We start from the raw sequence: 12,582 nt of genomic DNA, 5'->3' as shown, positions 1-12,582 counted from the left end.
AGTACCTGGAGGACTAAAGGGGAGAGTGAGGGGGAAGGAGTGAGGGGTGGGGTCTAGAGGTATAAGGAACACTGTGATTGGTCAAACAGATATCTATACTTCAAACTCCGCCCATGCAGAAAGACCTGGCAGTAGTCAGGGTAGTCATGAGTGATGTCAGCAACTACTTGAAATTGCAGAGGCCACTGAAAGCAACACAAACTTAGACTTAGATCATAAAGCTGCAAATTTAATTATTTAGAACAGGAGATAATGCTATTAAAACACCATATACATCTTTCAGTAGAAAGATGGATTTTTTTGTGCACTTTGACCACAAAACTAATCGCAATCACAGTACCTGTCAGAAAAATCACTATTGATACTTTGCAGTGACCTCATGCTGGGGGGTGTTCCACATGTATCTCTATCGGCAGAAAGACACAATTCACACATTCACAAATACAGACAAATAGATCTGAAATCTCAAGAAATTTGATTTAAACAACACATTTCAGAATCCTGTTTAGGAGTTGGTGAGAGTGACTAAAAACTGTTGGCTAATGCTAGCTGGCTTGTGACTAATTTCATGTGTGAGAGACTTAACAGTTCATCAGGTTAAATCTAACTTTAGTAACAGAGCTTCTAACAAAGTAGTGCTTTAAGTTAGCTTCAAACCCCCAGGGAATGTTGATAACATCAGCTGCAAAGTATCAATAGCATTTTTTTTGTCTAATTCTTTAAAAATGTTACTTGTAAAACAATTCCAAGTTCTTTTTTTTCATTCAAATCAGCATGTTTTAATATAACTCATATGGGAGATGTTCGTAGTCTTAGCTCAGATCTGGCAGTAGTCCAGATGTTTGATGAGCTCGTTGTATAGACTGGCAGGATAGATGGCATGGCACATGGGACACTCCATGACGCTCTCGTCCAGCACACTCTTACGAGGGGAGAGGGAGGGGCGGGTTTTTGGAGGGAGAGGGGGGCGGTCTAAGGGCAGAGCTGAGTTTGGAGCCACAGTGTCAGCCTAAAAAACAACAACAGAATAAACAAATACAGTGCATGAACCCAACCTGTTATGTTGAAACTGTGTCTCATCTCAACTTTCTCTATAGTAAAAAAAATTCAATTGCATGTAAACAAACCCATTATCAATCAATAAATACATTAATGTAAAATCAATAAATAAGAGGTAAACCCCAAAAATCCGTATAATCTTTATGGACATTCTGCACAAACTGTATCTAGCTATTGGATTGGTCTATTGTGGATGCTTCAGTATAGAAGCAAATTAGCTGTAAAACAAATTTATATTATATATTATAGTCTCCAGCCCCAACAACAGAACCTTAAGTTAAATAAAAGTAAAAACATTTTTACCACGTGTTTATACTTGGCCATCTGCTTGAGCCTTGTGATAGTCATTGAGGAAGTACTTATGCAGATGTCCTGACTGAAAGATAATTCAATCTAACCATCACTTTTATACATTCAAACATACAGTACATATCTGGTCTCATAATATGCATACTTGTAGCTCTAGGGTAGCTGACTTGCGTTTCTCCTTGCTCAGCCTCACCTGGAGATCTTCAGCCTCTGTGGTCAGATACTGCTCCTCGTTCCCCCTCCTGATGTCTGCAACGTTCTCTGTCTCCCTGTCTCTCTGCAACTGCTCTTCGAGTTCACACTGCTTTTCTCTGCACCTGCACATCAGAATATTAAAAAATCCTATATTACACAAAATTGACCTTTGTGAGCTTTAAGACTCTTAATATAATGTTTTTACCTCATTACCATCATTTGCTTCATTCACACATTTGAGCAATCCTTTATTGTTAAGCTGTCTACATTGCTAAAGATCAAAATGCTGTATTCCAACTTGTGAAGTCATGAAGCTGTACTTTTCAACTTAACAGCTAACTTTTACCTTTGGATTAGAAGAGATTCAAAATTCCAGGGCTGAAATGATCCAAATGATTCTAGTGAAGTATCGAGTTTAGAAACACAGTGGAGCGTGGAGGTGGAACAGAGTGTTTTCAGTTTGAGAGAAGAACTTAGCCTAAATATGCAGGGTTTGTGTGTTAAACGTGTGAATGAAACAGAACAACTCCAGGTATGTTTGGAAACAACATTATAATATAGATCAGAAAATGTTGTAATATGGGCCCTTGATCAAAAAGAGGAAATCATTTTTATACATTTTTATGTTTAGTACCATTATTATTTCAATTAATTTTGTGCTTGGGAACATGATGACAATTCTATTGATTTCACAGTCCAAGATGGAATGACCTTAAACAGCGCTTACTCTCTCTTGGCCTCGGTCAGGGCATTCTGGAGGAGACACACGTGTTCTCTGAGTACGGCTTTCTCCTGACTGGCATTGTGCATAAGGCCTTCGTAATACTGCTCCATCTTTTTGAGTTTCTTGTTTTCTGTAAAGGAAGAATCAGAAGAGGGGGATTAAATCAACTCATTTTCACCCTTGTCCTGGTTTGGTCCTGATTTAGTATTGGTATAATTAAGATCTAGTCAATTTTGATTTATTCCCAATTTAGATATATGATGTGTAGAGAAACTGTAAAGGAAAGACAATATTTAAAGGGCCCATATTACACTACTTTCTGATCTACAGTATATTATAATGTTGTTTCCTTATTAAAAACATACCTGAAGTTGTTTTATTTCATTCACACATGTTAAACACACAAACCCTGTATATTTAGGCTGAATTCTTCTCTCAAATATAAAGCACTGTGTTCCACTTTGTGACGTCATGTGCTAATACAGGAAACGCTCTATTGTTTTTAAACTCCATACCTCTTCACTAGAATACTAGCTGTTAACATAAAAACTACAGCTTCATGACATCACAAGGTGGAACAGAGCATTTTGAGCTTTAGAAATGTAGACAGAGTTGCTCAATGTATGAATGAAACAAAACACAACTCCAGGTATGTTTCTGAGGAGGTAAAAACATTATAACATGGCTTAAAGCTCAGAAGAGTCAATTTTGCGTAATATAGGACCTTTAAGAATATTGCATACATTTTTTCATATCATCTGGAGACCCCATGAAATAATTTTGTGACCCCCAGGAGGACCCAATCCCCTGGTTTAGAACCACTGCTCTAACATGTAACTTTTCTAACTTTCGTTGTGATTGTCTCCTTGGAGTTATCGTTCTGCCTGGAATGTTTCACAGTACCGCATTGTTTATTTATTTACATATTCAGAGACAAGCAGAAAGTTACAGGTCAGATCTGTGGATACTTAAGCACTCACCATAAGAAAAACCCCTTTCAGTGTATTTTTGAACACCTGTAACTGAATAAATGCACGACAGATACATTTAATGCTTTGCTGTAAAACATTTTAGCTGGGCAATAACATCTCCATGGAGACAAGCAGATGACAAACCCTAACCCCCCACCAGAAAAGTTACACAGAGCACCTTTAACAGAATCTCACCATGTGATAGAAACTCTTTACGCTCAGTGACCCGGGCCTCAGAGACTTCCTGCAGATGTTTCTCCAGGAATGACATTCTGGTTATTATGGACTTCACATAGTGCTCCCTCTGCTGGTCATACTCTACCCACTGCTTATTCTTCTCAAGGACCTGGAAGGGGTTTGGGAAAGATAGTGGGAGTTTATGTAGACATTTTACAAAAAAAAAAGTGTATTCAATGAAATTAAATAAATAAATAAATACATTAAAATAATCTTAAATACTTACATAATTGAGGCTGAGTTGGAGCTCATTTATCGTGGCATTTTCACCCTGTACATCAATGGCAGTTTCCTGTACAATATACAACAGGTGGCTTTGATATAAATATACTGGCACCATAGCTCATAGCAGAATTGAATTGTGGTTATTGTCATGCAATTATAATGTTGGTTGCTTATATGAAATCCATCTCTACAGCCGCTTACTGCTGCTCTCTAGTGGTGAAGAAGTAAAACAGAATAGAGTGGTGGTGGCGTCTTGTAAAGAGCAAATTATGATATGTTCTGCTGGCAAGACACATTTAAAATATGTAAAAGTATTAAGAGGGTGTAAGTAAAGCTACAGTACAGAGTTAAAGTCTTTACTGTCTGATTGCTTATAATATGAACAGTAAGGCACTGATAAAACACTAGAAAATAAAGTAAGTAAAATATTGCAAACAATTTTAACATTTGTTTTTTCCCCCAAAACAACACTACTACTACTACTATTACTACTTATTACTACTTGTTACTACCTGGTATTACAACCTGCTCCTGTTCCTGTTATAAAGTTACCACCGCCTCCCGCCTTACAACATGTAAGTAAGAGAATGATAAAACACTATAAAATGCAGTGAGTAAAATATTAAACTATAAATAAAAAGTAAGTATTGCATGTGAAAAATAAAAAATAAAATAAATTGTTTGAAATCTGGACATTTCTTTCACAAAACAAATACTACTACTACTACTACTACTACTACTACTACTACTACTACTAAAATACAGTGAGTAAAAAGTAAGCTATAAGTAAAAATTGTATGTGAAAGAACAAAATAAAATACAAAGTATTTATTTAAAAAGAAATATATATATTATTATGACTACTACTACTACTACTACTACTACTACTACTACTACTACTTTACCTGTTTCTTTGCAGTGTTGTTCTCCAGATACTGACATCTGGCTGAGATGTTTACAAGCTGGTCCTTTATCTCCTCTATTTCATTGGCGTAACAGGTCACTCTTGTCATGTTCACCTGATTGCGCTGGTGTTCTTCATGGCCCCTCTGCTCCTCTGGCACCAATGCTGACACACATTTTGAACCCTCTTCTTCAAACTCTTGGGATGATGGGCGGTAGTGTACTAGGGCAAGAAATTTCTGCACAGACATAATAATAAATATGCAATAGAGGCTCTGGGATGGTAATGGCCCCGGTAATTGCATATTCTAGGCAATTCTAGGCTCAAACTGTTGTAAAGGGTGTGAGACTTGAGAACTTTAGTAAAATTTTACTTTGTCGTTTTCAGACACCATGCTTAATGTTACTCCAACTGTGGTTAACTTAAGTGATATATTTGACAGTGACATTTTTAATACGCCATGGCTACTGACAAAACAAACAAAACAAAATGTCTCTTGAATGGTAAAAAAAAAAAAATCTTTAAAATGTTGCCTATAGGAAGTCATCTGAAACCCATATAAAATGCAACTTGATTAAACTCCAGTTAAAACCTCCAGTTTACCTTTTTAACTCACCTCTATGATCCTGTTGTGGTCATTGTGATGCCGAGCCAACTCATTTAAAGTCTTCAACAAAAACGCATTTTCTTTCTTCAGATTGCCGATTATAATACGAGCCCGGGGAACTGCCATTGCTTTGCAGAGGTTTTTGTGGTTAGTAGACGATCGCGGCATCTTCACAGTAAAGTAAGTTGCTGTAAGGCTGGATGCGAAAAAATAAAGTTGTTACATTTCAAAAAAAACATTCCAAGAGACCTGAAATATATTGCGTAACGTTAATTCAATGATCGTTCACAAAATGGTCAAATAAAGTAAATTTATGCTATTATAAAAGCAACAATCTTTCTTACATGATAGTCTACTGTATAGTAATAAAAATAAAGAAAATAATATAAATTGTTATATCAGTACTTTTGATTTTTGTTTTTCAGCAATTTATTCGAGAGCTAGCTGTGGCTAACGAGAAAAAACATGTTATTACTGTGGAGAAACGTTAGCATAATTAGCTGATTTACCATACATTTAACAAATTTAGCATGGTTCAGTTTTGTTTTGCGGATTAGTTACCTAAAATGTTTAATAGCAAATTTCGTGTCGTTCTAATAAATCTAAAGGAGGTAACGTAATATAAAGATCATATTACATTTGGTTTACCATTGAAATGAAGGTCCAAGTTAACTGATTGTGGCTAAGTCTACCTTATTAGACAGTCTATGCTTGGACCGCAGTTATATTTAAAATTATTGAACGTGAAATTATTTAGGTAAGGTTTCCAAAAATATTTCATTTATATCAGAAGAGTGTATTTAGAATTTAATTAGGTACACGAAATAATAATTTAAATAGACGGGTAAAATGCAAAGACAATATAAATTTTCACCACCAGATGTCGCTGTTTTATAAGCTACGTCAGTGAGGATAACGGGAGAAAGGCATTGTTACTAAAGGTTTCTAGACTTTTTAAATAATGAATTTTAATTTCAATTTTGGAAATATGTAAATGCTGGTGTTTATTCATTAATGCTTTTTTTAAATTTATTTTTTGCAGACAATGCCGAGCTCCCAGTCCCATCAGCAAGACCTACTATACCACTCACTAACTGGGCTGTGCTGTTGTTCCTCCTCACATCAGCTCTCCTCCTCCTCCTCCTCCTCTACAGTTCCCCCTAGCCGTATGTTTGTGTGGCTGTCTGACTGGCTGCATTCTCTCCGTGGAATATGCTTCATCAGTGAAAAAGAAAACCAAACTTTTACAAAATGCTACGGGTCACTGTGGAGTCTGCCACTGGAATACCCAAAAGGAAACTTGGAATTCCTGATCCGATTGTTGGAATTTTATTTAGGGGTATGACATTTTTGTTCTTTCTGTTTCTTTCAGTTCATTTGTAATTCTTCCTGTGTTTTTTTCTTTCTTTTTAAACATTTCTAATTCTTCTATTTAATTTCCTGTGACCTAACTGATTAACAATCTCTATAAACTTTACTGAGAGCATATTTTGTGAGTCATTCATTTGACAGCATGTCCTTAAAAGGTCAGGAATCAGCTTTACAGTGTTTCTAGCCAGCGCTATTGTAACAGCTGCCTTAAGTTTAGTTAAGATAAGCACCATTCATTCTAAGAAACTAAAAGTTACCTTTAGGCTGTGCTTTGCTGCAACAGTTGTTTTTGTGGTTCCAGGTGAAAAGAAGAAAACCAAAGCTATTGACAACGAGCTGAATCCTGTTTGGAATGAGGTATAAAGTGCAAATATAGTATATTGTTTTTATTGTTAAAGGTCTTATTTTATGCAGAATTGAGCCATGTTAGAATGTTATTACCTCATCAAAATCATACCTGGAGGTGGTGTTTCTTTTGTTTCATCCACAAATGTTTAAGTAACCCTTTATTATTATTCCGTCTACATCTCCCAAGTTCAAAATGTTCCATTCCACCTTGTGATGCCATGAAGTGGTTGTTTTCATGTTAGCAGCTACCTTTTACCTTTTGTTTAGTTGAGATTGGCAATTGAATGAACTGAAATTATCCAAATGATTCTAGTGAAGGTGTATGGAGTGAAGTATCCCATATTTGTGTGTTAAACATGTATGAATGGGACAAAACACAACTCTAGGTATGTTCTGATGAGGACTTATACTTTCTATTTTTTGTGAACAGGTACTGGAGTTTGACCTTAAAAACTGCCCTCTGGATGCATCTTCATTTTTTGATGTCATTGTGAAAGACTTCGAAACAATTGGAAAGGACAAGTAAGTACTGAAAATGTATGTAGTATAAGCTCAGGCTGCAGTAGGGATGTGGTAACTGCTAAGGTAAGTGAAACCACCATTACCCAAATTATATGCTACAGGAAGCACATTGTGTTAACCTGCAGTATTATTAGTTTGTGGGGCAAGCTGTTTAAGTTCACTAGAAATGAACTTGCAGAAAATTATGTAGTAAGGCACATTTTCAAAATTGTTGTCAAGAGTAGAGCTAGAACTAGTAATAGTAGTAGCACTCTTGTGAGCTTTAAGTCATGTTATAATGCTGTTACCACCTCAAAAACATACCTGGAGTTTCAGTAAAACTTTATTACTCGTCTATCTACCTCTCCAAACCTCAAATGCTATGTTCCACCGTTTATCTTTAGTTCAGTAGAGATGGGCAATTCCAGGGCTGAAATCATCAATCAAATATTTCTAGTGAAGGTGTATGGAGTTTCAAAATACAGTGGAGCACTTCCTGTATGACCACATGACATCACAAGGTGGAACAAAACGTTCTGTTTGAGAGAAGCCTAAATATGCAGAGTTTGTGTGTTAATACATATTTTTTCCAAGGTTGAGATACTGCTACTTTCTACATTGCTCAATGGTACCTTGTTCAAACTTGCGCTAACACGCTACACTAATCTTACACACAAAAGAGCTCCAGACTGTTTACACTATGAAAGAATGTCCCATATAATGTTGTAATCTACTTCAGCTAGATTTAATTTCTTATCTTTGGCGTTATGTCTCATATTTACAGCATTTCCTCTTTATATACAGTTATAATTATTTTAAAGAAGGCTCTAGGGAATGTATGGTAAATAGTGGAAGGTGTTTCAATCATGCATCATCTGTTCTATTTCACGTTGTTGCCTGTAAAAGAGGACTGTGCTACAAAGCTTGCGCAGGCTTGTCATCACTATCAGTCAGCACTTTATGAGAAACAACAGTGTTTTCATCTACACAATGGACATTAAGAGAGTTCACATGGGCGCAGAATGCAGTTGGAAATGTCAAAAACCTACTCACACAACACACAAACACTTAATTTTTAGGCTGAGATCTCCTCTCAGATAGAAAACACTCTATTCCACCTTGTGATGTCATGTGATAATACAGGAAGTGCTCCACTGTATTTTTAAACTCCATACATCTTCACTAGACTCATTTGGATGATTTCAGCCAAATCAGTAAAGATTTTACTGAAGTAAAGGTATTTGTTAACTTGAAAAAAATTGGAGATGTAAACAGACTAATAAACCAGGATTACTCAGACATGTGTGAATGAAACTAAACATAACTTCAGGTATGTTTTTGATGAGGTAATAACATTCTGACATGACTAAAAGTCCACAAGGGTCAATTTTGCATAATATAGGACCTCTAATTTTTTTCTTTTTTTGTGCTACATGCTAACTTTGTTTTGTTTTTTTATTAAAATATTGAAAGCAAAGAGGGTGGAAGTTTTTATTTTTTTTAAGAGCAGGCAATATATTTTAAGAGCAGTTGTTAGATATTCATAGGTTTCAGCTTCCTGTTATCTGCAGCATTTTTAGGACTTGTTCCAAAATATATAACAATTAGTTTTAAATGCTTAATTGGTATGGCCGCAGTCCTAATTTTCCCTCATTCTGAAACCCATACATTCCGAGGGTTCCCTCACATGACCTTTTCCTTTTTAAACAACTTTTTGACCTTTCGCCAATTCAAAAATATGCACTTTTGATTTGAGTGATTAAAGGGCCTATATTATGCAAAATTGACTCTTGTGAGCTTTAAGTCATGTTACAATGTTGTTACCTCCTCAAAACATACATGGACTTGTATTTTGTTTCATTCACACATGTTCGAGTAATTCTTTATTGTTAGTCTGTCTACATCTCCAAAGCTCAAAATCCTCAGTTACACCTTGTGTTGTCAAGTTTACAGCTACCTTTTACCTTCTGTTTAGTAGAGATCGGCAATTCCAGGGCTGAAATCATCCAAATGATATGGAATTTGAAAATACTGTGGAGCACTTCATGTATTACCACATGACATCGCAAGGTGTTTTCAGTTTGAGAGAGAAGTAAATATGTTACGGTTTGTGAGTTAAATTCATGAATTAAACAAAACACAATTACAGGTATGTTTGAGATGAGGAAACAACATTAAAACATAGACCAGAAAACAGGAACTGTTTGTAGCCTGTGCTCTGACTGTTTTAAAAAAGGTCCCACGATTACAAATGAACAGACCCTAGGGAACAAAGACAAGTTTTTCTCAGCATATGGACAGGAAATTCCTCATGTGAAAGCTCACAAGCTCCAGAATTCACTCACTGGGCTGCAGAGGCTGCACTAGCACTGGTTCATGATTGGCTGCAGGTACTGGGGTTTAGGTAGTGAGGACTCATTTCTTTCTTTTAGGTTTGAATTAACTGGATTTCAGTGCTGTGTCTGGCAACCCAAATAATAGACTCGTGTGAGGTTCAGATTTACAGTTGTTATCAGTAAAACTTAGCTTGGCCATGTTTACCTCTTATCTGGGGACACATGTAGGTCGAGTGTATAAATCTAAAACCAAGATCTTACATACAAGTCCTTTAACTGCTTTGGCAAGAGTCACAATATTTCATCACTCTGAATTTTTGAAATTTCCTGTCATATTTTAGAATGTAACAAACAAAACAATTAATTTCTTTGAGTCGTAACTTAGCAAGTATACAGAATTCTTGACTCCACAAAAACATACCCGGAGTGTTTTGTTTCATTCACACATATATTGAGTAATGTCAAAATGCTGTATTCCACCTTGTGATGTCACGAAGTGGTAGTTTTTCAAGTTAACAGCATTTTATTCAAGGGCTGCAATTATCAAAATGATTCTTGTGAGAATTTATGGAGTTTAAAAACACAGTGGAGATCTTTCATTATTACCACATGACATCACAAGGTGGAATCGAGTGTTTTCTGCTTGAGAGGAAAGAACACAGCCTAAATATTCAGGGTTTGTGTGTTAAACTTGTGTGAATAAAACAAAACAAAACTCTGGGTATGTCTGTGATGAGGAAACACTATTATAACATAGACCAAAAAATAAGGTAATAGGGGTCCTTTAAACTTGGTATTTTAAAGTAATACTATTTACTCAGAAAATATTTCTTTTTCTTCTTACAGTTTCCTTCCTCATTTTCTCCAAGTGAGAAGGTTCATGCTGCCTTTTGCCATCTATTTACATTCCAGGGCTTAAAATAGACTCCTGTTTGAGGCACTCAGTATGATGGTGCAGTCTAGTTAAAGTAACTGTAGGCCAGATTGCCTTTAAGTAACTCAAATGAAAAGAGCTTTGTGGTTTCATCATTCTGTTTATACTGGGCACAGAACGCCCTGTGCATAGCTTTGGCAAAATCGTTACCATCTGTGTATAATTGCAGCTAGTTCAACCAAGTATGGTAGGGTATCTCTTTAGTTCATCCGAGTCTTCTTTTCTTGCATGTTTAAAGGTCCTATATTACCATGTAATACCTGGTTGTGTTTTGTTTCATTCACACATGTTTAAATAATCCTAGTTTTTTAGCCTGTCTTCATCTCCAAAGGTCAAAATGCTCTGTTCCACCTTGTGATGTAATGTAGTGGTAGTTTTCAAGTTAACAGCTACCTTTTACATTTTGTTCAGTAGAGATTAGCAATTCCAGGGCTGAAATTACCAAAATGATTCGTGGATTCAAGGTGCATGGAGTTTAAAAACACAGCGGAGCGTCATACACTTCATGTATCACCACATGACATCACAAGGTGGTTTTCAGTATAAGAGAAACACTCTGCCTAAATATGCAGGGTTTGAGTGTTATACAGATGTGGATGAATAGTATGTCTCTGATGTGGAAATAACATTATAACAGATCAGAAAATAGCTTAATGTCGGTCCTTTAATTACCCATTGTCATTGGTGATTTATTATCAACAACTATTACATTCATTCTTTCCTTTACCACTAACACCAGCAGACAAGACTGGTGGTTTCCATTGTTTGGCAACATGCGTGTAGAAATAATACAGTGCCCACAGCATTTATTAACGTGATATACAAAGAATGAAGTGAAAATGGGAAGTGAGAAACTGTTGCACCCATCTCCACCTACACCAAACACGTGAGTGATGAGAGATTGTGATTACTTAAAGTGCATATGATGGTGATTATGGTTATGATTCATAATTTTACACCATCAAGAGGTATTTTTAGAAGAAAAATTAACAAAAAACTTATTACAGGAAGTAGCTTTGCGTTCCCTCTATTTATGTCATCAACACGCAAAATTCCATCTATGACAGTTCAAACATTAATTTAACAAAATGGGTGTGGTTGTAAATTTTTAGTCAAATAAGCTCCAACAAAAAATATCTTGTGAACTTTAAGACATGTTATAATGTTGTTACCTCATCAGAAATATACCTGGAGTTGTGTTTCATTCATACATATTTGAGTAATCCTAGTTTATTAGTCTGTCTTCATTTCCAAAGCTCAAAATGTTCTGTTCCACCTTGTGATGTCACGAAGCAGTAGTTTTCAGGTAACAATTACCTTGTACATTTAGTTCAGTGGACACTGGTAATTCCAGAGCTGAAATCATCCAAATGATTGTAGTGAAAGTGTATGGAGTTTAAAAACACAGTGGCTCTCTTCCTCTATCACCACATGACACCACTAGGTCAAACTGAGTTTTTCTGATTGAGAGAAGAACTCCTAAAATGCAGGATTTGTACCAATATGTGAATGAAAAACTAAACTCCTGGTATTTATTTTGGTGAGGACACAACATTATAACATAGATCAGAAAATGTGTAATATGGGCCTTTTAGATAAATATCTGTTTTAGGGAAATATGTCATAAGCTCTTTAATGTCTCAGTACAAACTCTACCTTTTTTAACCTCTTTCTCTTTTTTTCTCTTTTTAGGTTTATTGGTTCTGCAAAGATTTATCTAAGAGAATTGGCCAGCGGTCAGGTGAAGGCCCTCCCATACAGGAATGTACCATTGATCAATGAAAAACAACAGGCTATTGGGGTAAATATTGTAGTGTATTGAAAACCTTAACTTCAAATGTGATTATTACAGTATAACATT

General features: G+C 35.8%; 2 protein-coding genes across 2 annotated transcripts in view; one reads left to right on the top strand and one right to left on the bottom strand.

The window, feature by feature from the left end:
- Window positions 1-817: 817 nt before the first annotated feature.
- LOC110159151 (centrosomal protein of 55 kDa-like) lies at window positions 818-5,869 on the bottom strand. Its single transcript, XM_055162450.1, has 8 exons — window positions 5,793-5,869; window positions 5,241-5,427; window positions 4,626-4,862; window positions 3,722-3,787; window positions 3,454-3,604; window positions 2,291-2,417; window positions 1,562-1,685; window positions 818-1,009 (listed from the first exon to the last, which is right to left on the bottom strand). Exons 2-8 carry the CDS (start codon window positions 5,397-5,399, stop codon window positions 818-820), a joined length of 1,056 nt encoding a protein of 351 aa, XP_055018425.1. The 5' UTR covers window positions 5,400-5,427; window positions 5,793-5,869.
- Window positions 5,870-6,377: 508 nt separating this feature from the next.
- myofl (myoferlin like) overlaps window positions 6,378-12,582 on the top strand; it is a 36,805-nt gene continuing 30,600 nt past the window's right edge. The window contains 4 exon segments of the mRNA XM_055162403.1: window positions 6,378-6,570; window positions 6,904-6,959; window positions 7,381-7,472; window positions 12,414-12,522. Of these exon segments, the coding sequence (XP_055018378.1) occupies window positions 6,483-6,570; window positions 6,904-6,959; window positions 7,381-7,472; window positions 12,414-12,522 (345 nt within the window). The 5' untranslated portion in view covers window positions 6,378-6,482.

Source organism: Boleophthalmus pectinirostris, unplaced genomic scaffold, assembly GCF_026225935.1.
Source record: "Boleophthalmus pectinirostris isolate CB_2022bp ecotype Guang Dong unplaced genomic scaffold, ASM2622593v1 HiC_scaffold_5, whole genome shotgun sequence".
Lineage (NCBI taxonomy): Eukaryota > Metazoa > Chordata > Actinopteri > Gobiiformes > Gobiidae > Boleophthalmus > Boleophthalmus pectinirostris.
Note: the sequence above shows the minus strand (reverse complement) of the source record. Positions and strands in the feature narration are given on the sequence as shown.

Bases quoted from the DNA above. Each gene is read 5' to 3' on its own strand.
- LOC110159151 (XM_055162450.1), bottom strand. From the start codon at position 5,399: ATGCCGCGATCGTCTACTAACCACAAAAACCTCTGCAAAGCAATGGCA. The intron at 4,863-5,240 runs GTGAGTTAAAAA...ATGTCTGTGCAG, and splicing joins ACCACAACAGGATCATAGAG to AAATTTCTTGCCCTAGTACA. The intron at 3,788-4,625 runs GTAAAGTAGTAG...TATATTGTACAG, and splicing joins ACAACACTGCAAAGAAACAG to GAAACTGCCATTGATGTACA.